The sequence below is a fragment of the Bos indicus x Bos taurus genome, chromosome 25, assembly GCF_003369695.1.
Source record: "Bos indicus x Bos taurus breed Angus x Brahman F1 hybrid chromosome 25, Bos_hybrid_MaternalHap_v2.0, whole genome shotgun sequence".
Taxonomy (NCBI): domain Eukaryota; kingdom Metazoa; phylum Chordata; class Mammalia; order Artiodactyla; family Bovidae; genus Bos; species Bos indicus x Bos taurus.
In genome coordinates, this window is record NC_040100.1 from 20988222 (window position 1) to 21014886 (window position 26665).

General features: G+C 45.3%; 1 protein-coding gene across 2 annotated transcripts in view; it reads right to left on the minus strand.

Annotated features, from left to right (window-relative positions):
• The window catches only part of PRKCB (protein kinase C beta), a 375677-nt gene that overhangs the window by 347669 nt on the left and 1343 nt on the right, over positions 1–26665 (minus strand). For both annotated transcript variants that reach the window (XM_027526433.1, XM_027526434.1), the window contains exon 2: positions 26596–26627. In XM_027526433.1, the coding sequence (XP_027382234.1) occupies positions 26596–26627 (32 nt within the window). The remainder of the gene's footprint in view (positions 1–26595; positions 26628–26665) is intronic.

The following is a 26665-nucleotide window of genomic DNA, read 5'->3' on the forward strand; positions in this document are numbered from 1 at the left end:
TGAGCGGCGTGTGGGATCTTAAGTTCCCCAACCAGGGATCTAACCTGCCCCCCCACCCCGCTATGGCGGACGCAGAGTCCTAACCATCAGACCACCAGGGAATCCCTTGTCTTGTTCACCACTGTATCCCCAATCTGGCATACAGTAGGTGCTCAATAAGGCTTCTTTTTAAATCTTGAAGGTGGAGCTACTTCCAGAAATATAGCAAGAAGCCTGAAGCATAGTACCTGAGGGTGATACAGATCACTGAGCAGAGAGAAAGGTTAAGAAAGAGAACTGGAAATGACCATTTTGGAGGGGGCTTTTTTCATCCCTACAGTAACAGTAAAGGACATAAAGTCACAAGATTTCACATGGATTCTTCTGGGTTGTTTAGAAGTTAGAAACATCCTGCCAGTGGCTCTACAAAGGAGACTCTTAAAACAAATGTTCAAAGCTTGACCTCAGCTTAGCTAAGATTTTAATCCATATCCATTAGTGACAAGACTGGTACAAAATAAGAACAGTCACTTCCTCTTTTATGTTTGAAAAAAAAAAAAACTTACTGAACTCTGAACTTCCTCTCTTCTAACCACAACTTACTACTAGCTTACTTTGGTAAAATAATTGCCAACAAAATAATAAGGAGGCATCTTATTGGCGCTGCTAAGTTTCTATCCGAGACTCTGCCTACAACACTGCCTGCCGATTCCAAGTTTTTCAAGGAGCCCATCCAGAGATCCTGACTGAAAGAGGAGAAAACTGTCCCAAGGCTGCCAAGAAACTGCTCAGCTTAGCTTTGTGGCTACGGCAGCTCCACTCACAGGGCGGACACCTGTCATGCCAAAATGAAACTAAGCCCAAACTGGCGGACTATTCCGAGGCACAAGTCTGCAGCCAGATCCCTGGGACGGAGCTTGGACACAGGGTGCAGCAGCCCAGGTCTGGGCCTGACCCTGACACTTACTCACCAGTTCTGTGATGTTGAGGAAGTGGCTTAACCTCTCTGGGCATCCATTTTCTCATATGTTAGAAAGAAAAAAGGCTTTTGTTTCTGGTACAGTCGAACAAACTCCAATTGAACCCAAATTTCCTACAAATAACAAGTTTAACTCTGGACAAAAAATTTTTTTTCTTTTTTTACCTGAATGTACTGAAGAATGAACATTAGAAGGCAGATTCTAGAGGGAGGGAGCTGAAATTTGAAAGAACAGAATAGCCATTTTGCAGCTTTTACCCTGAGAACAGGCTTCAGTCAGTACCAAATGGCAGCTAAGACTCCAACATAAAACCTTAAGTCTTCCTGACTTGCAGAGCCAGAGGACAGATTTCAGGTCAACCACAGCTACTGGAAAGTGCGGAGGGAATCCAGGACTAGGGCAAGCTCAGAGAGAAGCCTCAACTCCTGAGTACAGGCAGACCTCAGAGATACTGAGGCTTGATTCTAGACCACCACACTAAAGCAAATGTTCCAATAAAGTGAATCACCCATTTTTTTTTGGTTTCCCAGTGCAGATTAAAGTTACATTTACACTATACTGTAGTGTATATCAAGTGTGCACTAGCACTGTGTCTATAGAAACAATGTACATACCTCAATTTTAAAATACTTTATTGCTAAAAAATACCAACACAATTACAGTAGTAACATCAAAGATGACTGATCACAGATCACCATAACAAATATAACGAAAATGAAAACATTTGAAATATAATGTGAATTACCAAAACATGACCTGGGGACACAAAGTGAGCAAATGCTTTTGAAAAACATGGTGTCAATAGACTTGCTGAAAACCTTCAATTTGTAAAAACAAAATACAAAACTACAGTACCTTCGAAGCACAGTGAAATGAGGTATGCCTGTATAAGGGTTTCCCCCATGGCTTAGCAGTAAAGAATCTGCCTGCAGTGTAAGAGATGCAGGTTTGATCCCTGGGTCAGGAATATCCCCTGGAGGAGGGCATGGCAACTCACTTCCGTATTCTTGCCTGCAGAATCCCATGGACAGCGGATCCTGGCAGGTTACAGTCCATAGGGTCACAAAGAGTCGGACACAACTAAAGCAACTTAACAAGCACACACATCCTGTATAAACTCTAAGTGTCTGACTGACTCTCGAACCATGCACACATAGGGTAGCCTTAAAGAAGCCCCAAGATAAAATAAAAAGCAGGACTGACATTTAGCTGGTGTCCAAGAGATAGTTTACTGTCCAAGTCAACAGCTTACAAAGATGAAAGCATCAACGTTTCTCAGAGAAATACAACAGAATCCAGAGTTCCCACAATGTAACACTCACAATGTCCAGGATACATTCTGAAATTATGCAACACGTGAAAAACCAGGAAAATATGACCCACTCTCAAGAGAAAATACAATCAGCCAAGGAAAAGAAGGGAGGAATAGTTCCTATTAGGTTAGGGCAATATTCTGAAATTCTCTGAGATACAAGGCATTCAGCTGCAGGTTACAGAAAACCCATCTTGAAAGGGCTTAAGCAATAAGTGAATTCATGGTCTAACAAGACCAAATTTCTACAAATAGGGCTGTTTAAGGATTCAATCAGGGCTATATCAAGGTTAATTAATTCAGTGGCTCAATGACATCATGAAAGACACAATTCCTCTCTATTTTTCTACACTATCACTCACAGCATGCCAGCCTTGCCCTTCATGGTCAAAAATAGCTGCCATGTTCCAAGGCATGACATGAGGTCCTTGAAGACAAATCCTTTGTCCTGGGTACCCTTCCTTCTGGTTTTGTATGCTGTCCTGTGAGGACATGACTCTTGGTACTTATCACAGTCTTCCTGGGACCAAGAAGGCAGATACTGATGACACTTGGAGGATGGTGGATCAAATAACTGGGAGAATCCCCAGTCTTTCACGACCCTGTTAAGCCTCTGAGTAACCCTCAAATCACCTACCTCCAAATAACTTGTTAAATGTTCTCCTATGAACATTCAAAGCGTACTATCTGAAATAACCAACAGAATTGGAAAACTAGTAACATTAGCTCTAAATATAAGACAAGCACAAAAAACACAATGAAAATTATAATTACTAATCCTAGCAGCCACATATCTCTGAGCCTGAGGTTGCCTCATTCTTTTTATTTAAAAGAGAAATTAGCATGCATTAGAAAAGTGTCTAAGACATGATAGCACCACAGTGAGAAATTCTCCTTAACAACCAGAAGAATTAAAAAGAGAATTGAAGAGGGGGAAATATATGTGTGTGTGTATTTCTATTTAGTGTTACACACAACTAAAATCTTTGCGTACCACCGATAATATGCTCTAGGTATTTTGAAAAAAAAAAAAAAAAAACAGCCTTGTACTAAAAACTCCCAAATATTTACTGTCATCTCTGACTTCTCATTATTCCCAATTACCTTTTGGACATCTATACCTGGAGATACTACAGGCGTCTCAAACTCAATACAGCCCATGTAGAATTCACTATCTTTACCCCTAAGCTTTCTCCTCTTCTTGAATTCTCTGCTGCTCTTTATGATATCCCTCTTCATCAAGTACCCAAATGAGAAATCCCTCAATAGCTGACGATGATTCATACCCCTTTTATTGTTCAATGTGCCAAAATGAGGCTCTACCTCACACAGACATTATTACATGTGATTGTCACAAATCTTTATAGAAGGTACTGTCGCTTATCATTTACCCTTGTTTCAAAGTGACCAAGTCAAGGATAAGAAATTTGCCAGGGCTCACAGGATCTGAATCCAGATCTGTCTAATCCTCTGTTCCTACTTCACAAAGCAAGTAGAGACCAGTAAGAAGAATCCCTCAACTGGCCTTGTGCATGCATGTGTGTACTAAGTCACTTCAGTCATGTCCAACTCCAACTCCTTGCGACCCTATGGACTGTAGCCCGCCAGGCTCTTCTGTCCATGGGGATTCTTCAGGTGAGAATATTGGAGTGGGTTGCCATGCCCTCCTCCAGGGAATCTTCCGAACCCAGGGATTGAACCCATGTCTGTCTCCTGCATTGGCAGGTGGGTTCTTTACCAGTAGCATCACCTGGGAAGCCCCAACTGGCTTTAAAATTATTTTATTTCCCGCCCATTTTCCCTTCTTTTTTAATTCCACCTGTGCTCTCCCCTCTCATTGATAGGGACAGAATAAAGGGACAAAGTAGGTAATTAAGTAGTCAAACCCGGGTTTCCTGCACTGCAGGTAGATTCCCTACCATCTGAGCCACTAGGGAAGCCCAAATCCCAGTATGGGATTGTAGGTAGAAAAATATGGAAGATCCCTGTAACTTAATGATTACTCAAGAAAGCAGGCTTGCTTAGCAACAAAATGGTGCAACAGAAGCATGGGACATGTGCCCAAACAATAAAATAATGGTGGTATGAGATCCACAACCTGCCCGGTGAGCTCAGTGAGTTAGCGATCCCTAGGACACCCTCTCTGCATGCATAAAAAACAATAATTTGTGGACTTAGCTCGACGATGTAGGGACAAGAAAACTGCCCTGCTCAACCGGGAGGAGGAGCTGATGATGGAAGCATGACGTCCACTCAAGACAAACAAGGGGCTTCCCTGATGGCTCAATGGTTAAGAATCTGCCTGCTAATGCAGGAGACGCAGGTTCGATCCCTGGTCCTGGAAGATCCCCATGCCTCAGGGCAACCAAGCCTGTGCACCACAACTACTGAGCCAGCACTCTAGAGCCCTCGAGCCACAACTATTGATCCATGAGCTGCAACGACTGAAACCCAGGCTCCTAGAGCCAGTGCTCTGCAAGAGAAGCCTCGGCAATGAGAAGCCCGCGCACCACAGCTACAGAGTAGGCCCTGCTCGCTGCAACTTGAGAAAAGCCTAAGCAGAAACGGAGACCCAGCACAGCTAAAAAAAATTAAATAAATAAAAACCTCACACTGGGTAAGGGGCCACAGACAATCAGGAGTCAAGAGAGGGTGTCAGAAGATACAGGGCACTGTCCCAGGATATTTAATAAAAAGAAGAAAGAAAGAAAGACAAACAAGTTCTTTTCTTCCTCCCCACTTTTCCTTTGATTATGAAACTGTAGGCTAAGTTCTTGGGGTGCCACATTTCTCAACCTCTTGCTTGTAAACCTCACAAGTGTCCCATTCTAATATGTCGCTTCTTATCTATCACTCTGTCCCTCGCTGAATTCTTTTCTACACTGAGACATAAAGGACCATGGTACCAGAGCTCTTTGGAGCCCCCCTGAAATGACACCAAATGGTTTCGCCGTCTCCCGGAAGGAGGCCTTCCTTGGTCCGCTGTTACTTCACCATGCTCTCGCCAGCACTTAGCACTGTAAACCTCAACACGTTAAGAGGAGTCCTGCTCTCTTTGAACCCTGGAGTTTTCTCTCTCCTTTCAACATTCTACCTTCGCTCTGCCCCTCCAAAGTTTCTCTTCTTCAAGCTTAATGTTCCTGATCCTTCAACTACTATTTCTTGGCCAAGTGTCCCTTCTCTCTCCTGCTTCTCCTCCCCCTTCACTGACACTCTGCTTCACCCGCTTCCACTTCCTCAAAACTCAATTCATAACCTGGGCTCCCACATGCAGTGGCTGAGAGCTTGGCAGCAGCTCCTTTATCTCCATCCTGATGGCTTGATGGCTGCAGCATCCTTTGTTTGCCAATATGGAAGGCAATGTTTTTCATTCACATAAACCACACTATGATACGTCACAATGCCCTAGCCAAAGGCTGATCAAGGGCCCTGGCAGAATCCCTGAACCACAAGCTTCAGAACAGATGGCCTGGGTTTGTCATCCTCTTCAAATTCTTCTTAGTTTCAAGACCTGGGGCAGGGACTTCCCTGGTGATCCAGTGGTTAAGAATTCACCTTGCAGTGCAGGGGATGCAAGTTCAATCCCTGGTCAGGCAACTAAGATCCTACATGCCACGGGGCAACTAAGCCTGTGCACCACAGCTAGAGAGATCCCACATGCCACAACTAAGACCAGACACAGCCAAATAAATAAATACTAAAAAAAAGACCTGGGGCAAGTTAATATCCCTGAATCTCCATTCCTTTATTTTTGGGGTGTGGAGGAATACTGCGTGGCTTGCAGGATCTCAGTTCCCTGACCAGGGATCAAACCTGTGCCCCCTGCAGTGAAAGCATGGAGTCCTAACCACTGGACTCCCAGGGAATTCAGTTTCTTCATGGAGGGAAAATGAGACCCATCTCCTCGGGTGCTGCAGACTTTAAATGCAATCATATGTGAAGCATCCAGCTCAGGGCCTCGATAAACGAGCACAGCTCTTCAGGGAAGTATTATCATCCCACAGACATGTCTGCTGTATGTGAACCCTTCCTTCCAAATGACACCAGGACTTCATGCTTCTCAGCCTGTCCTCCCAGCCCAGCAACTCACATACAAAGAAATCAGCTGACTGTGGTCACATGACCATCAAGAGACCTCAGACCTAAAGCCACTTTCTGAATTCCTTTTTCAGGGCCACAGCTAAAAATCTACCCATGTGCTAACTCCTTCACTGGTCAAAAACAATTTACTGAAAACATTTTTTCCCACAAAGAAGTTTTCTCGTCCATCAGATTTTGCCAGTTTCACCCACTGCTATGGCAAACAAGCTTTCCTAGCTCTGAAGGATAAGCTAGATCATCTTCAAGCACCCCAGAGCCTGCCTGACCACGGTTCCCCCTCCCTCTGCCAGAGCCCTCCACTCACCCAAAGGCTCTCTCCCACCCAAGCCCTTCACCTTGGTGACTGGGAACTCAGAATCTGACTCAGACAGAAAGTGAAAGTCTCTCAACTCTCTGCAACCCCATGGATTATATATATACAGTCCATGGAATTCTCCAGGCCAGAATACTGGAGTGGGTAGCCTTTCCCTTCTCCAGGGGATCTTCCCAAACCAGGGATCAAACCCAGGTCTCTCACATTGCAGGCAGATCCTTTACCAGCTGAGCCACAAGGGAAGTCCAAGAATACTGGAGAGGGTAGCCTATCCCTTCTCCAGCAGATCTTCCTGACACAGGAATCAAACTGGGGTCTCCTGCATTGCAGGCAGATTCTTTACCAACTGAGCTCTTGAATTCAATCTGGGCTCTGCAGTTCTCAGGAAAACTCTTTACCCTTCCTAAGCCTGTTTCCTCACTGATGAATGGAGGTGATAATAAGGATGATGATTCAAAGGGATGAAGTCTGAAATCTCCAGCTCACGGCAAGCCCTCACATATTAGCTGTCATCGTCATCACCGTCACCATCATCATCTCTCCATCCCTTTTATGCAGTCCTGAACTCAAATCTATGTTTGAACCTGTAACTTTGGAAACAACTCTTTAACTTTGTGCCTAGTTTTCTCAGCATAAAATAGGAATAATAAAGTAGTAGCCTCACTGGGCTGTTGTGAAGATTAAAAGGGTTCAGTTCAGTTGAGTTTAGTCACTCAGTCATGTCCAGCTCTCTGCAACCCCATGGACCACAGCACGCCAGGCCTCCCTGTCCATCACCAACTCCCAGAGTTCACTCAAACTCATGTCCACTCAGTCGGTGATGCCATCCAACCATCTCATCCTCTGTCGTCCCCTTCTCCTCCCACCCTCAATCTTTCCCAGCATCAGGGTCTTTTCAAATGAGTCAGCTCTTCGCATCAGGTGGCCAAAGTAAAACACTTAGAACCATGCCAGGAACATAGTAAGTTCTCAATAAACGTCATTGTGAGTCAGCAGCATTTGAAAGCCTTATGTGAAGATGTCCAGGAAATGGAAGTTTCCCTGGCCAGTCTTCTGCTGCTGATAGAGACTCTCCTAGGAACACACACACTCAAGCAGGAACAGGTCTAACCCAGACTCATTTTTTCTTCTTTTTGTAAATAAATTTATTATTCTTAATTGGAGGATAATTGCTTTACAATATTGTGTTAGTTTCTGCCATACATCAACATGAATCAGCCACAGATATACATATATCCCTTCCCTCTTGAACCTCCCTCCCACCTCCCACTTCCCACCCCATCCCACCCCTCTAGGTTGTCACTGAGCACCAGCCTTGAGGTCCCTCCGTCATGCAGCAAATTCCCATTGGCTATCTATCTATCTTACACATGGTAATGTATATAAGGTACGTGTTTCAACGTTACTCTTTCAGTTTGTCCCTCTCTTTCTTTCCCCCCCTGTGACCACAAGTCTGTTCTCTGTCTGCATCTCCACTGCTGCCCTGCAGACAGGTTCATCAGCACCATTTTTCCTTAATTATGTCCCATTTGTTTATTTTTGTTTTTTCTTGAACCTGGTTTTTTTTTTTTTTTTTTTTTTGGGTCTCACTTGGAGTGCCTTGGCCCCCAAGTGGCCCTTAGGCCCCAAATCAGAGAAAGCCAAAAGGGAAACACAATGAGGCCAGCTGTCATTTGAGCCCCTACCTATCAAGGACACCAGAGAACAGAAACACAGCCTGAGTCCCAGCCCTCGGAAGGCCCAGCTGGAGGCTGCCGTCGGCAGAGAGTCACCCCGGCGACACAGCCCACCTCTTTGCCTGCACGCTCTTCCCACATCTCCCGGCAGCTTCGTGAGGCCCCTGAACACCTCCTCCTTCCTACCCCTGTGCTGATTCTGTTCATAAAACACTTCTTCCTCAACCCACATTATCCCCCAGGATAACCAGTTCTCCATCTGCGGAAGAGGGACAGCTCTCTGCCAGCACTTGACGTAGCACTGGGACACTTCACCCAAGAGACAGGTCAGGCCAGGCAGTTACATCAAAACCAATAATTTCACTTACAAAAAAAGGAAAACTCCTATCCCACACTTAGAATTCTATGTGGAAAAGTAACTTTCATCAGTGATATGTTTAAAGCTCAAAGATGATCATTAGAATAACCTTGGGATAGCAGGATGGGATGAGAATACAATATCTAATTATAAAGGATTGAAAACAATGCACGTACATCATCTCTAGAAATAAGTAAAGCCTCAACAGTCCATGAACCTCAAGAGTCAATTTCACAAGCCCCCAGACCTCGTGTCTGTATTTCTCACAATGACTTTGAAACCACGTTGACCGTCACCCACAGTGAGAAATACATTTTATATCTGGCCCAGTTCACACATGCCTATAAATGTTCACATGAAATAAAATCTTTATGAAACCATACTTGTTGTGAGTGTTATGCATTCTGATATTTTCAAGTTTATTTTTTTCACGGTGTTCACAACCTACTAAATTGATTTCATGACACCCTAATGAGTGATGATCCACAGTCTAAGAAACATATTTAAAGGAATTTAGGAAAACTCCTCCCAGCGTGGAGCTGCAAGAAGGTGGAACGGTGAAGGTCAAGGCACCAAGGTTACAGAGTCCAGGCTTCGAATAAAGCTGGAATCGCCTGTGACTCAGGAGAGCATGGTGGAAGGAAATAAGGGGAGGCATGTAAACCAGGTCTCTGCCCGGTAGCTAGATGACCATGGGCAAGTCATTCCCACGTCCTGCTTGGATTAAGCCTACTTAGATTAAGACTCTCTATATTTCAATGCTGGAAGATACAGCCTATGAACCTACATGGCAACTAAATCAGTTTTGGGAAGGGACCAAGGATAAAAGCCCACAAGGTTATGAACAGTCAAGGAGATAGGATTTGGAATGTCTCTAAGAAACACCTGGAAGCAGGCTGTGGGCCCCACAGAGGATCCCCTAGACCCTCCTCACACCTGCAGGATCAGGACACTAGTTCCCTCAGAAGGCCAATGGTTCACAGTCCTCCCTAGGACTCCTCCCTTGAAGAAGAAAGCTGCCTTAGGCTTCCCTGGCAGCTCGGTGGTCAAGAATCCACCTGCCAAGGCAGGAGACACGGGTTCGATCCCTGGTCCAGAAAGAACCCACATGCCATGGAGCAACTAAGCCCAAGCTCCACAATTACTGAGCTGGTGCGCCTGAAACCTGTGCTCTGCAACAAGAGAAGCCCACAAATGCAATGAGAGAGTAGCCCCCATCCACTGCAACTAGAGAAAAGCCCACGCAGAAACAAAGACCCAGCACAGCCACAAATGAATAAATAATTTGAAAAAGAAGAAGAAAGCTGCCTTGCCCAGGGTAATTCCAGCTCCCCAAGAGCAGCCCACAGCCAGTGCCCACTTGGTGCAGATCCCACTGTCCCATTTCTGAAGGACCATCACAGCTCCAGCCACCAGATTGGCTTTGGCCTCTATTACAACTGCACTGCAGTTCAACTTCTCCCTTCCCTGCTTCCCTCCCTCCCTTACAGATGTTGTTCCCAAGAGCTCCTCCTCCTATAAGCCACCTGTCTGCAAATCTCCATCTCTGAAGACAAAGCTGCAATGACATTGGCCAGGGTCACAGGAGGACATTTAAGTAAAAATGGTACCTTTAGGACATTTTTTCAAAGATGTTTTTGAGAACTGTTTTTCAGAACTAACATTTAAGGAGCAATCACATGTTTTTTTGCATTCCTGGTCTCATTCAATCCACGCGGCATCCTGGGAGGCGGGCTCTGTGTTGTTACCTCCATTTCACAGATGAGGAAACCAGAGATTCGAGGGGTTAAGAAAGGCACCCAAGCCCTCACATGTGATCAGTGGAGGGGCTGAGGTCTGAACTCAAGCCCTAGTCCTCATCTCACTCCACTGAAGCTCTGTGATCCATCGGGCCACGTGGAATGACACGGATTCACTCATGTCTGTCTCCTTCTCAAATCTCTCCCTCGTGCTATGGATCTTAAGTACTTAGTGTAATGCCAAGTCCACAGCAGGACCCGGGTGGTGGTAATGTGACAATATTTGGTGGTATACTCGGTAGTGATGGTGGTAGCAGTCAGTGCCTCATGTGCACTAAGCCTTGGGCTATGCCCTTTACATAAAGCATTTGGCCCTTTCATTTCTCTGTGACCTGAGTCCTTTTATGATGTCTAAGTGGTGAGTGGGCTTTCCTGGTGGCTCAGCAGTAAAGAGCCCACCTGCCAATGCAGGAGACTCAGGTTTGATCCCTGGGTCGGGAATATCTCTGAGAGAAGGAAATGGCAACCCACTCCAGTATTCTTGCCTGGGAAATCCCATGGATAGAGGAGCCTGGCAGACTACAGTCCACAGGGTTCCAAAGAGTCAGACACAGGCTGCAGTCCATGGGATCCCAGAGACAGACACGACACACAGCAAAGTTCACCTGGGACCCGCCACAGATTCGAGTTCCGTCTGGCAGATGCACACTGTACCAGCGCTAAGGAGTCATGAGGGCCACGGTGAAACTGGCCTGCTAGGGTTCCCCAAAATGCCACACAGTCTTTGCGGCTTTTCCCATCAAGAGGAATAGGCTCTTCCCCTTTTCTTTCTTCCCTTATTTCTCAGGTGGGCTTGTGACCTGCTTTCACTAAGAGAATATGGGAGAAGTGCCACTGTGCAAGTTCTGAGCCTAAACTTCAAGAGGCCCTGTGACCGCTTCTCATGCACTGGGCATGCACCCACCACCACGTGGCCGAGCTCACGCCAGCCCACTGAAGATGAGACCACCTGGAGAAAAGCCTCAGGGGTCTCAGGTGTGCCTTCCGGGGCCCCAGACACGAGCAGCCAATCCTCACCTGGACCAGAAGGACCGCCCAGCTGAGCCCAGCCCAAGGTACTGACCCACAGAAACATGAGCTAAATAAAACAGTGGTGGTGTGAAGCCACTAAGGACTGGGGTGGTTTGTTAAACACCAGGTAATTGTGTCTGGTCAAATATCCAAAAGTAGAACCACCAAAGGATTCTTCCATAGGAGAGATGACGAATGAGCAAAAGCCTTTTCCAAAGAAGTAACTGAGTGAGCTCATCTCTGACTCAAACCAAAGTGTCTGTGATGTCCACGGGCAACCAGAAGCGGCAAGAATTCTGACAGGCTGGAAAACTGGAAATTCTGACAAAAGCCAGATTGTTCTGCCAGCTAAAAGCAAAAAAGAGTGTCTCTTTATTTCATCCTTAGCAACACAAACAGACTGTGTTCTCCTCCAAACATCCCTTCCTGTGTTTGACGAAATAAAGAGGTCTAGCATTTCACTTCTCAGGTTTAAAGAAGTCAAGTTAGAGGTAAAATCAAATAGCCCAGCTCCAAGGAAGTCAAAGGAAACCATGGCTCTGGGAGCTTGAGCAGGGTTCGCTGTTTCTCAGCAGGCACCCATTTGCTTCTACTCCTGAGCTGGTCGACACATCCCAGGACCCCCTGAGGTTGACGCACCTCTGTGCCCAAGCTCCGGCCAAGAGAATGTGAGCAGAAGCAATAAGCGTCCCTTCCAGGCTGAAGTGGCTGTGAAATGAGTGTGCTTTCTCATATTCCCTTTCCCCATCCTCCTGCCCAGTGGCGAGTGACCTGGGTGGCTGCAAGGGAGGCTGCCTGACCAGGATCGCCTGCAGTGGATCTGTGCCATGAGTGAGAAATAAATGCTTCCCGTCAAGCCACAAAGGTGTCAGGGCTTATCTGTTACAGCAGCTTTCACAGACTCTGACTAATACCTTAGCAAAGAGAGAATGTTTTAAATGCAAGCCTGAAAAGTAGTTTATGAGCTCAAGTTCTCCTGGTAATAACAGAGCCGCATTACTGGGTGGGAAAACTGTCAGGATGCCCTGGCTTCCTTGTTCTACAGTTTGCAATGGATGGGCAACATTGAAATGAAAAGCAGATGTCCCCCCAAGAAGGCAAACGGCACCATCCCTCTGTGGTTGACTCCAGAAGGTGCTTGTCTCCCCTACAGATTTCACTTCTGTGTGCAGAACTGAAAAAGTCCCCACTAACATTTCTCAGATTCTCAGTGACTTAATGCTCTGTGCTTTTTTTGGCTGTACCACATGACTTGTGGGATCTTATTTCCCCAACCAGGGCTTGAACCCATGTCCTCAGCAGTGAAAGGGCAGAGTCCTAACCACTGGACCACTAGGAAATTTCCAAAGCTCAGTGTTTTTTTAATGTTTTTGTTGAAGTGTACTATCATAAGAGAAGATGGGTACAAGTCTTCAGCTCAGTGGATGGTCATGAACCCACCATGTAACCAGCACCCAGATCAAGAAACAACATCACCCAAACCCTGGTGTCCCCTCTTAGTCCCCACCAGTCTTCCTGTAGGTAATCACCACCCTACCTGCTATCACCTATGATTACTACAAATGATTACTTTCATCTGTCCCTGAACTTCAAGTACATGGAATTCTACGGAACATACTCTTGTGCATCTGGCGTTTTTTGCCAGTCATCCGTGTCTTATACAGCTGGAGTTTACTCACTCTTGTTACTGTACAGTATTCCACTGTGCACTGCTGATAGCCATTTTAGTAGCTTCCAGTTTATATACTGTTAAAGGAAATTATTGTCACTCTAGCCTACCAGGGTCCTAAAGTCAGGGACTTCAGCGGAGAAACTCTTTGTCTTTACCGAGAAACATGGCCAAAGCTGAGGTTAAGATTGAAGCGTTCACATACTTCTGAAAATCACTCCTCAACAGGCTTTAATGAGGACAATTTTTGTTGTTGTTGTTCAAACAAAAATGATCTGAGCCTGTAAACCAGGAAGTGATGCGCTCTTTAGGAAAACTGTAGATCAAGCTACAGCAAAACTAGCACTAAAACCCAAATCAAATGACTCCCTCAGTGGATTTATGTTCCCCATACCATTCATTTATTTAAAAGGTATCTACGAGTACACACCACGTGCCAGGTATAGACCTGGGTACTCCAGGAACAGCAGGAAGTGAGAGAGATGGAGTCCCACCTCTCTGGAAACTTATAGTCTAGTGGGGAAGATGAACACTCAACAGTCAAATAAACATACAATTAGAATATGGAGGGGCTTCTGTAGTGGTCCAATGGTTAAGAATCTGTCTTCTAACGCAGGGGACAGAGGTTCGATCCCTGGTCAGGGAACTATTAATAAGATTCCACATGCCGTGGGGCAACTAAGCTCACACACAGCAACTACTGAGCCCCTACGTATCACAACTAGAAAGAAGCCTGGGTGCCGCAAGGGACGTCACACAAGAGGCAACTAGAATGTGGTGCAGCTAAATAAATGAATGAACATTTTTTTCTTAGAAAATGTGAAAGTGACAAGGGGTTAGGAGGCTGTACCAGGGGAGAACCTGATTTGGAAGATCAAGGAAGGCTTCTCTGAAGAAGTGACAGCTGAACTAAATTCTGAACAATGAGTAGGAGGGCAGTGGGGTCAGAAGAGAGGGGAGAGTGATTCAGGCTCAAGATAGAACATGTGCAAAAGCCCTGGGCCGGGCAGAGCTGTGTCACACTGAGCAAGACCAGCTGGAGTCTTCAGCTAGAAAGTGAAATTCAAGTTGCAGTGTGGTTCAAAGAGAGGCTTTTGAGGGCCCAGAGAAGGCAGATGTTAAGGATGCTGACTTAATCCTGGAACAACGAAGAGCAAGCCACCAAAAAGATGGACCTCTAACCAAAATGGAAAATGGTCCTTTACCATCCTATATGCCAACGCTGCTTCCCAAAGAATAATGTTGCCCCAGATAGAATTATTAATACCTCCAACCATACATTTTTCGAGGCACACAAAAAATCCAGACAACTGTCAAAATTCTCCTTTGCCACGTTGCCTAAACTCTAAAGAACGGACCCTACCTTTAGGGAGGGAAGGTCTTCAAAATAGGGCTATTCCATAAGAATCAGCACCCCCACCATCACATCCAGACAAGAGACAGTCCTGCAGACCTCACTCTCTACCTTCACCCACATTATATAGGAGTCTTCTTCAAAGGGCATGGTAGACATCCCACCCACAGCCTAAAGGGACCTCCAGAGTTTAAAGGGAAACTGGTCCGAAATCTATTTAAAGTTGAAATGCCATCAACACGTTTTCAAAATGAGGCAGCAGGTGGGGCAATCACAGATTTCAATTCAATCCAACTTCAATTTCAGTTCTGAGGTTTGCCGCCAATGAAAGCATTGAAAGCCAGGAAGCTAGCACAGAAAGCACTGAGCTCAGCCACGTTCAAATCGCCTCTCTCACCACAGCTGAGCGCTCCACCCTCAAATCCACTGTCGGCTTCCCCGAGTGCTCTTGACCATGACACGTAAGCACCTTCATTCTTGCATCATGTCCTTGACTCGGGAGCATTCATCTTGCCTCCCAACAAGATGATAGACTGAGTTAAGGACAAGACAGAGTCCACCCCGTGGAAATAATGGAATCAACTCTGTTTATCAAGTACTTACTGTGAATCAGCAAGGAGCTCAGGAAACACCAGCCATGAGCCCTATAAACTAGGTTCTAATGACAGCCTTTGACCTCTGAAAAAACCAAAAGCTCAAAGAGCTTCAGCAACAGGATCAAGGTCCCATATGTGTGTACTCATTTGCTCCATCGTGTCCAACTCTTTGCGACCCCGTGGACTGTAGCCCGGCAGCTTCCCTGTCTGTGGAATTGTCCAGGTAAAAGCGGGTTGCCATTTCCTACTCCAGGAGATCATTCCAACCCCAGGGATCGAAGCTGCATCTCTTGCGTCTCCTGCATTGCCAGGCAGATTCTTTACCACTGCACCATCTGGGAAGCCCACTATAAGAAGCCAAGATTTAGGAACTTCCCTGGTGCTCCAGTGGTTAAGTCTCTGTGCTTCCGATGCAGGGAGCATGGGTTCCATCCCTGGTTGGAGAACTAAGATCGCACGTGCCACCCGGCAGAAAAAAAAAGAAGCCAAGATTTATATTGACGCCATCCTGTCTCCAAAGCACAAATCCTTTACCTCCAGTGGAACATGTGCTCAATAAACACGAGCTGGGTGCATGAGAGCAGGAGAGGAGAAAAGGAGTAGGAGGATTCCTTCTAGAGACAACATCATTTCTGTGGCCTTCTACGATTAAAGATGCAGCAAAGAGTGATATCCCTATTGTTAGAACCATAAAAATAACCCAGTAACCACCTCCCAAAATAGAATCATCAACAATATGACTGACACGAAAATCCAAATGTCTCTTTAGGATGTGCAAAATAGCAGCAGCCCCTCCACGCTCTGGGAACACCCCCCCCCACCCCCCGCCCATCAACACCACCACTGCTTCTAAATGGTCATTTCAGTTTCTCTTATCTGACCTCCAACCCCACCAGCCTGGAATTTCAGGAACTGAGTCACAGCAATTACGGTTTCAGAATACATCTCATTCTCTTTTTCGAACATTTGGCCATCTCACTCACCCCCACACATCCCGCTCTACAGCAATGACAACAGTCACTTCCTAGTCACTATGCTCCTTCACAAGGTCCAGACACCCCCCGCCCCAGCCCCCACATGACGCTGCCCTCCCACCAGCTCCTCCTGCACGCACACCCCCCACTTCCTGTTCCCGGCGGAGCCCGTTCACTCTTCCAGGGCTCCATGTTGCTCTCCTCTGCCCGAAACACCCACCCCAGCCCTCACCCCCTGTCAATCTGGGAACTCCCACTCCTGCTGGAAGATTGTTCCCAAATGTCAGCTCCAGTGTGGAATCTTCTCCTTTCCTCCCAGGAGTACGGATGTCATTCAAAGCCTTTTCACACCCTTGGTGTAATACTTCTCATTTATGTACCGGAAGTAACTGGTCCTGCTGTTCTCCTCTCCCCTCCAAAGACCAGAGAGATTTTCAAGGGCAAGCACAGTGTCTTCTTTCTTTCCAAAGCCCATACTGCAACCTGATGTTAAACAATGTATTTCTTCTAAGTTACTTAATTGCTGTTCTTCCAATAAATGTCCCTGAGGGCAGGGGCTCTGGCTCCTTTACTGGTCTAGTTTTAGCTCCTAGAACAGTACCCAATTCATGGTAGGCACTCAATGAATATTTACTGAATGAATGGATAGATGGACAGATGGACAGATGGATGGGGAAATGGCTGGATGGATAGATGGATGGATGATGGAACAGAAAAACAGCTGGGTGGACAGAGGAATGGATTGGTGGGTAAATGGGTAGATGGATAGACAGACGTGAAAGTGAAAGTGAAAGTCAGCCTTTTCCCACTCTCTGTGACCCTATGGACTATACAGTCCATGGAATTCTCCAGGCCAGAATTCTGGAGTGGGTAGCCTTTCCCTTCTCCAGGGGATCTTCCCAATCCAGGGATCAAACCCAGGTCTCCCACATTGAGGGTGGATTCTTTACCAGCTGAGCCACAAGGGAAGCCCAAGAATGCTGGAGTGGATAGCCTACCCCTTCTCCAGCAGATCTTCCCGATCCAGGAATTGAACCAGGGTCTCCTGCATTGCAGGTGGATTCTTTACCAACTGAGCTATCAGGATAGGTGTATAAAGGCAGGATCATATTTCACCAGCCCAGGGTCACAAGGCCATGGAAAGACAAAGCCAGGATAGGAAATCGTGTCTATTTGATTTCTGAGCCTTCACTAGCAAGTCCAATTTTTACTGCCTATCTAGAGACACAAAGTTTGGTTAACTGGGCAGTGGGCAGTGGCAAGGTGAAAGAAGAGTCTAGAATTTCCCCCAGGAACGTTGTTACTGTTGAGCAAAGTTAATTTCTGTTTACTAAGCGAATGCCAAGACTCAATAAGGAGGACCAGAACCCTCCTAGTCTGGATCTGAGTTCTTCTGACCCAGTAGGGCAAATTTTTGCATGTGGGCTACAGGGGAAAGAGACATCCAAAAGACATAGACAAGCAAGCAAAGGACAATTCCCAGGACTGACATATATACACTACCATGTGTAAAATAGATGGCTAGGGGAACCTGCAGTATAGCACAGGGAACTCAGCTGGGTGCTCTGTGATGGCCTAGAGGGGTGGGATGGGGAAGAGGGTGGGAGGGAGGTCTAAGAGGGACAGGACACACACACACACATAGCTGATTCCGTTTGTTGTACAGCAGAAACTAACACAACACTGTAAAGCGACTATGTGTGTATGTTAAGTCGCTTCAGTCATTGTCCGACTCTTGCCAATCATACCAACCATAGCCCGCCAGGCCCCTCTATCCATGGGAGTCTCCATGTAAGAATATTGGAGTGAGCTGCCATTTCCTCCTCCAGGGGATCTCCCCAACTCAGGGATTGAATTCGCATCTCTTAGGTCTCCTGCATTGGCAGGTGGGTTCTTTACCACTAGTGCTACCTGGGAAGCCCCATAAAACCACTATACCCTTATTTAAAAAATAAAAAAAGAAAGTAAAAAAGAAAAGGTAGCAACAACAGCAACGATAACAACAGTAACATTAATAAAGGCTATCATCCTGAATAAACGCTATCATCTCTTCCAGACACTGTCAGAGTCTGAACTGCTGTGCCTTTCAATTCTGTGCAACACAGCTTCCCTGCAACACCAAACGTTTCTGGGAAGACACTGAAACCCCTCTTCCTGACTCACAAGGAGGAAGAGCCAGTAAGAAATGAGGCCCAGAGGAAGAACAGCATGAGGCTCAACATTAGTTAAAAGTGGATTACAGGTAGAAACTAATATACCTGTATGTTTCTATAATTCCCTGTAGTCCCTTTATTAAACACACACACACACACACAAAGGACTCAGATTTTTATGAGACTGAGACTTTATTCTTGAAGTAATCAGAAAGATGGAAAGAGAACTGACAAAGGATCTTCCTCTACATGTGAATCAATGCTGCTTATTGTGAAACTACTTAAAAATTATCTTCCCAACGAGAGAAAACACACCGCCCAAGCCAATGGAATGAACCAGCAATAGGAAATCAGCCATGGACCCAGGGTGAGGAAGGTATTCAGCAGAAAATGCAACTAATCTTGTGCCCTTGCAAACTGGCTTTTAGCTCACAAATGCCTTTCGCTGATAGATTTTGCTTGCTCTCTCTCTCTCTTTAATTGAAATATAGTTGATTTGCAATGTTCAGTTTCTGGTGTACAGCAGAGCGACTCAGTTGTATACTTCTATATCTTGTAATGAACTAATGGAAAAGAATTTCTGTGTGTACACACACACACACACATGTATAATTGCTCTATTTATTCTCAGTCTGTTGCCTCAGACTTGCCCCTCCATCTCTGAAATGGTGATTTTTCTCCTTTAGAACAACCTCAAACGGCAGTCCCTGAACAAAAAGGAAGCCAGCTCATCACCTGAGTTATTAGCTAAGAGGAGACAACGTTTTCTGTCTGTCAAACTGAGAGAGAAGCCATCTTAACATAATTGTCTAATTCTACTCAATATTCATAGTACCAAGACACAGATAGATTCAGGGCTTCTCCACGGAATGTCACAGAGATAAGACCTCCTGTGTATCTTTATCTAGGATATGAGCCACTTCACAATACAGATTTTTTAGCTCCAGTTCCTTGACAACTCAGACTTTCTCAGATTACCTCAAAGAATGAGAAGTTGTTTGATGTTTAATTCCCTGACTCCACCCCAACTGTTACATAGGCTAGCATCCCCTACATGCCCCCACAGCACCCTGAACATCCCCTTCAAAGTCTAACAAGAGAGAAGCTTTTTATTGGAGTATAATAGCTTTGCAATGTTGTGTTAGTTACTGCTGCACAATTTAGTGTGGACGCAGCGTGGAAGCAGCTCTATGTACACACAGATCCCCTCCCTCTGGGCCCCCTCCCACCCACCCCATCTCAGCCCTCTAGGTCTTCACAGAGCACCGCGTTGCACTTCCTGTGCTTTCCAGCAGGTTCCCACTAGCTCTTTACGCAAAGCAGTGTATATATGTCAGTCGGTCTCCCAAGTCGTCCCGCCCTCCCTTTTCCCCTCCTCTTTGCCCACATGTCTGTTCTTTCATCTGTATCTCTATTCCTGCCCTGGAAATAGGTTCTTCTTTACCATTTTTCTAGACTCCACATATATGCATTAATATATGATATGTTTTTCTAACAAGAGTGAAATTAAACATTGCTGCAATGATTTGTATCGGTAGAATGTCTTATCTCTCCCATTACACTGGAAGCCCCACGACAATAAGAATCTTCTCAATCTCATTCACCATTGTGCTCCTGCCATCTAACATAATTCCTGATACAGGGAGTTTAATGAGTGAATACTTTTTGGAAGGAAGGAAGGATGGATGGATGGATGTGGTAAATAGACAAATTTCCCACCAGATTTCCAAGCATTCATCACACCTCCAAATGCCACATGTAAACGCTCTGGATTTTGTGAATGCTATAAAAAGGTCAACAGTCTATCACACAATTTTTTTTTACTTTTGTATTACTTTATTTTTTAACCATGTGTGTTTTAAACACAACCCCCCATAAAGGTAAATGTCTAAAAAGAAAGATGAGAAGGACACAAAGTTGCTATTTCCCTGGGGTCTCTCTGGATCCACTCCGATGGGGACCAGTGAAGCCTCATCTGTTTCTGGTATGTGTCTTTAGAACATAAGCAAGTGCTGGACCAAGTGGTAAGCAGGGCCTCCTTCCCACCTCATCACCAAATCCCCTCCTCACCTGCCTCTTTTCTCTCTAATTTTATCCATTTTCTTATCTTTTGTCAGTTTTTATGTCCTCTTTTCTTTTAAATTTAATCTTAAATTTGGTATTTCATATTAAGAAGAGTTAAGAGTTGACAGTTAAGTTAAATGCACTCACATTTGCTGTTCGGTCGCTCAGACACGTCTGACTCTTTGTGACCCCAGGGACTGCAGCACGCCAGGCTTCCCTGTCCATCCCAATCTCCCAGAGTCTGCTCACATTAGGATTATTGTGAAACCTACTGCTAGGGTCTAAGGCAGCTCTATCCAACAGAACTTTCTGAGAAGCATTATACAATTTCAATGAAGACACGGGATGAATGATGTCAAAGAATCCTTGTGATTAGATCAAATGCCAAGAATGATAAGGGACCAAGCTTTTGAAAACATGAGCCACAGATAATGAAATTCTCAGCTGGTTCCCCTCTCCAACCCAGGAATTAATTGGGCTGCAAAGACAAAAGACCAGAGGATTAAAATTGTACTTAATAATTTAACTACTTGTAGCTGAAAAGCACCCAAAGGAGACACATGTTATCAAATTGTGATATACTGGTCTATTTATGTGTATATGCACATGTGTGTGTGCCTGTGTGCATGTGTAGAGAGAGACAGAGACAGAAACAAAAAGATAGGGATAAAGAGACAGAGGCAGAGGCCCCAACAGCAAGAACATGTACAAATTATTTTCACACCTTTGGTTTATCTTTTGACCAGTTAAGTTCTCTGAATCTTTTTCTTTACTGACCCAAATGCACCATAAGCATGCTGCATCTGCTTCCGGGCAGTACTTGGAGTATCACTGGTACTCAGAAATAATATATTTTTTAATGAGTTTCTAATAACCAGAATATCATATCAACTAGATTTTCAAAGGTCATATTTTCCATATTTACTTAGAAAGGCATTCTGTTGCCCAGTGACCAAGCTTCAAGCTCTCCCTGAGTGCTCTACAGCTCAAAATGAATTGGCTGCTGCCTTTTCAACAAATCAACCTTTCTTCTTGTTCAGATCCAGCATTAATCTACCCTTAAAATTTTTTACTTCATTTGGGACTTTGAGCCCCAAATCCCATTTCAGGTGGAAAAAAATAAAAAGTCAAGCCAACAAACACAAATTCAAAAAGCCTGTGCCTTTTATCCACCTGGGACCCCTAGAACACATTCAGAAGAAGCCAAGAGATAAGTGGAGTCTCACTCACAGGCCTCTGGGATCTACTTCTGGGAAGGGAGAGAAGTGGAATAACAGAGGCTCCAGTAGCCTGTGGCCTGACATGTGACTGTACACACAAAAAGGCCCTCTGGGTATTTCCCTGGTGGCCCAGTGGTTAAAACTCCATGCTTCCAATACAGGGGGTGCGTGTTCAATCCCTGGTCGGGGACCTAAGGATCCCACGTGCTGCATAGCATGGCCAAAAATAGGGGGGGCCCTATTAATGATTTTACTGAGAGAGTTCAATGTGAACTTGAAGACATCATAAGTTCCTAGGGAAAAAAATATGCCAAAAATAAAATGAACGTTTGATTCATCTTTGTTGTTTTTAAAAAGTACATATTCTAATGTCTATGTGCTAACTACAGACTAAAATAAACTTGAATCCTATAAAGTCAAAGTTGATGAAACCAGCAATGACTGGATTCATGAAATACTTTGGGGATTTTTAAGAATAATGTCTATTATAAGGTTTTTAAAAAGCAAAGTGAACTATATTCAATATCCTGTGTAAACTATAATGGAAAAGAATATTTTAAAGAGAATGTCTACATGTGTGTAGCTGAGTCACTTTGCTGTACAGCAGAGATTTGCACAACATTGTAAATCATCTGTACTTCAATAAAAAATAAAAATTAAAAAAGAAGGCTTAAAAACACGTTTTCTAATCTATGCAGGAAAGGGGACAGCTGGTTTATTCATTATAATCATCAATGCTAGGTTTTCATAGTCAGAAAATTAGTGCACTGGGGTTTTTCTAGTGAGTCCATGGGAAGTTTAGATTCTTCTCACAAGAAGGGTGAGAAAATATAATCTAAGCAAGCTGGCTGGCTGGGGCCAGACTCACTGATGTCACCTGAAGTCTGCAAAGAAACATACCTAAGAAGAAAACCCACCTAAATACATGAAAGTCACAGTCATTTAATGAGTTCCCGTATTAACTCTGTCCCCTGTTGACACAGTTCCCTACAGCTAAAGAAGTAATAATTATCATCTAACTTAGAATTAGCAACAGTGGATACTTCTCTTGTACCACTTCGTTACTTTTCACCATAACCCTATAAGGTAGGTACTATCAGCCCATTTCACAGCTGAGCAAACTGAGGCCACGACATATGGAAGACTTGCCCGATTTTACACAGTTGTAGGTGGCAGAGCATAGATTCAAACCCAGTTCTTTCTGACTCCAACCACATGCTAGGAATTCTAAATCTCTGCATTTTATTGTCTCCCTATTTCTAATGATGTCACTTCCTTTAAAAAAAATTTTTTTTCCTTCTCTGCCAAACTGCAAAAGCTTCTTGGGGTAAGAGTCTAATTCCACCCAAAGCCTTGTCTTAATTACAACTAAGGCACAAATGGCAGGTCTGCAGCTCCTCTAAAGAATGCTACAGAGACAAGTCTGCCTTGCTTATCTGAGGGATCCTATTTCTTATTCAGAATTTAGGCAGTGTCATAATACAGATTCTCAGCTCCAGTCCCCTGTCACCAGAGACATTCTTAAACTACCTCACCGAGAATGGTCTTATAGAAAATACAGAGAGTGGAAACAAAACGGGAGAAATTATGTGGCAGTCAATCTAGATTTTTGTACAAAAGCAAGAAAATCTATTCTTCAGCTCCCTGAGCACACACAAATTTCCAATTTCCCGTGGTTTATGGACTTTCCATCTTAGCATCCCCAATTTCCATGGCAGCACCATGGAGCCTGGGGCTCAGTGGTTTCCTTGCCTTATGATCATCCTACACACCTCCTACCCAAGAATGGCAGAGGCTGGATCCCTAGTCCCTTCTATTTTTGAGGTGGAAAACCCCCCACCCTAGCTTTTAGCTGGGACTAGGGCTACCTGAAATTAACATCACATTTCCCACACACTCCTTTGCAGCAGCAGGGTGTGGGTATTTGATTAAGTTCTAGCTAACAGCATTCAGGCAGAAGTGTAAGAGGCAACTTCCTGTTCATGTGTCCTTCGCCTTCCTTTACCATTCCTCCTACCGTTGGCTGAAATAAAGATGTGATGACTGGATAGTCCAGCATCCTTCTTGAACCATGAGATAATTTTCACTTCTGGGGTTGTAGAGTGGAAAACTGAAAAGAACACAGGACCCTGGCCTTTGGACCTCTGACTTTGGTGACAATAAAACCTTAGGCATTTTCTATGCAATGCTGATCCCATTTTCATTAGATTCACCCTGAGGAAATACGCAGTGCCCAAAATGCTTGAATAAGGAATAGCTCTGAGGTTCCAAGATTAGTCCCAGGTAATTCTGAGCATACCTGAGAACAATCTTAAGTAAGGAGTAAGTGTTAGTTGCTCAGCCGTGTCCAATTCTTTGCGACCCCGTGGACTGTAGCCCACCAGGCTCCTCTGTCCTTGAAAATCTCTAGGCAAGAATACTGGAGTGGGTGGCCATTCCCTTCTTCAGGGGATCTTCCCGACCCAGGGATCGAACCCAGGTTTCCGGCCTTGCAGGCAGATTCTTGACTGAGCTGCCAAAGAAGTCCCAGGATAAGAGGATAATCTTTCCCTTTCCTAAATATCCCTAAGCATGAAGTCCTAAACAACTCAATTTCAAGGGCTGTCAAACTGCCCCTTCCCCTCTCTGGCTCCTTCCCATCCAGCCCAGTTGGCATATATGAACAAAGCAGTAACACAAGGTGACCACATGTTCACAGCTGGATTTTGACTCTAACATGGCAGCTGGTTTCATAGCAAAGTAACCCTGCAGCCCAGTCTCCTCTTACACACAGCTGCCCCACCACTAGTTTAGTTTGGAGACAATCCTAGGAGATGATATCTTCTGAGTGCTGAGTCTGTGCTGACCTCTGGTCCAAGCATCTTACATACTGTTAACAACTTGGAGCCACTTAGCAATTTTTAAAGGTAGGTATTGTTACTGGACCCATTTTATAAATGAAGAGCCTGAGGTACAAAGAGGCTAAGTAACACAGCTGCAAAGTCTCAGGCCAAGATTCCAAGCCACTGTGATAGCCTGACAGGCTGTGCACATGCCCACTACCCTACATTGCCTGGAGAGGAGATAAAGAAAAGCGATTTAAAAAATTAAGCATGGCGACCTCTTAAGCTGCCATGTTTCATTAGAAACTTTAATTCTGCCTTAATAGCTGCACCAGAAAATGCTGACCACTGTTCCTTCTTTGAATAAAAGGATCTCCCGCTTCAGATGTATCATTACCTGCATGTTGCAAGCAACGTTCCCATCGCTAATAACTACAGAGCAGCTGGGATAGAAAAGCTGCATTAAAATGTTCAAAAATCACCCTGGACCTCAGCAAGCCACAAAGGCAGAAACTGATTCATGAAAGTGAGAGGTAACCTCAAAGATCTACGTGTTCCTGGGCTAAGACACCACTGGCATTCTGCTCCAGGGGTTAATAATGTTCTAGAAAACAATCCAACAGTTTGCACCAGAACCAAAATGTTGCCATTTAAAGGGATGTGGGAAATCCTCTCATGCAGTGTGTAAAACTGGGGCTCCAAATCCTGGTAAAGGAGGAGGGGGATGGGGTTCTATGACACTCACCAGCTAAGCGGGCTCGGCTCAGATTTCAGGTTAGAGGACATACAAGTCTCAGAAGAAAGCAGTGCCACACTGCAGGCATTCTGTACAACTGACAATGCCACCCACACTCACCAGGGATCACTTTACTTTCTCTGGAGGGTGGAGGTGCTACAACTAAACTGTCAGTCAGTGCTAAGTCACATCTCAGACTCTTTAATATTCAAATGCTTTCTTCCCCTGATCTCTGCCCAGCTTATCAGGGCAATCAACTGGTCCCTAAGACATTCCCCAGAAATGTGACATTTCTCACCAAACTCAGCCATAGCTGGTCTAAAAACAGGCACTTTCCAGACCAGAGGTTGAAACTCTTGGCCCTACAGGGGCCAAAACTGGGTGAAGCAGGCCTGGTCGCGATCGACTGAGACAAAACGGTGAATGTGCACCCTGCCTATGAAAACAGCTGCTCTCAGCTCCAAACGGTAGGTCTAAAAAGAAAGTGGGACCAACAGTCAGCAAACTTGAAGCTGCAAAGTCAGATACGTTTGTGAAATCTTCAGTTCTAAAATGTTGACATCAAATTAAGAAAACGTTTGACACCCTAAGGGCTAAACAAGACTACAGGTGATCTGGCATCTGGAGAGAGAACCTGCAGCTAGCGACAGCCGAGTCACCCCTAGGCTGCGCATCCCTGGCTAGGGTCAAGGATCTCAGGCCTGATGCAAGGACCCAGGTAAGCAGTCACTTGGAGCCTTCCTGTACCTAGCCAGAAGAGAGAAAGGGCAATTTAAACCAGGATCTGAGAAGCACTCCATCTGGAACCACTTCTTCAGAGAGGGCAGAGGCCCAGGGGACAATCACAGTCGCCTTTCTAGGGGATACACCATCTGCAGAGGCAGAGGCCACCTGTAGAGACCTCCATGGGGCAAGGGATGTGGAAAGGCATGAGAGCAGGAATCGGTGGGGAGGGGCTTCCCAGGTGGCGCTAGTGGTCAAGAATCTGCCTGCCAGTGCAGGAAAGGTAAGCGATGCAGGTTCGATCCTTGGGTCGGGAAGATCCCCTGGAGGCAACCCACTCCAGTGTTCATGCCTGAAGAATCCCATGGACAGAGGAGCCTGGTGGGGTACAGTCCATGGGGTCGCAAGGAGTTGGACATGACTGAAGCGACTTAGCACTCATGCGTGCACCTATCTGGCGAACTGACCAGGCAGGACAGGTTCACTCTTCGGATAGCTGCAGGAAGGTAGAAAGGGTGGATACACTTCCTTGGCCAGCGGGGCCTCTCAGCCCCACCAGCCCTTCCTGGATGGAGCACCTCTGCCCCACATACAGCACCCCTTGTATTAACAAGACCTTTCTGTGGTGATGAATTCCTAGGTTGGGGGTCACTCTGACAGCCGTGGTGCCTTCACTCTCTGCCTAATTCAGTCACTTCTAGGAAGTCTTTTTTTACCTTCTCTTTGCACAAATGGGCCAGAACCCCACAGCCTACCTTGGCACTGAAATCCTTGCTTCCCGAAGCCCCTGCAAAGGCAGAAGGAGGCATGTCAGACAGCCCGAGG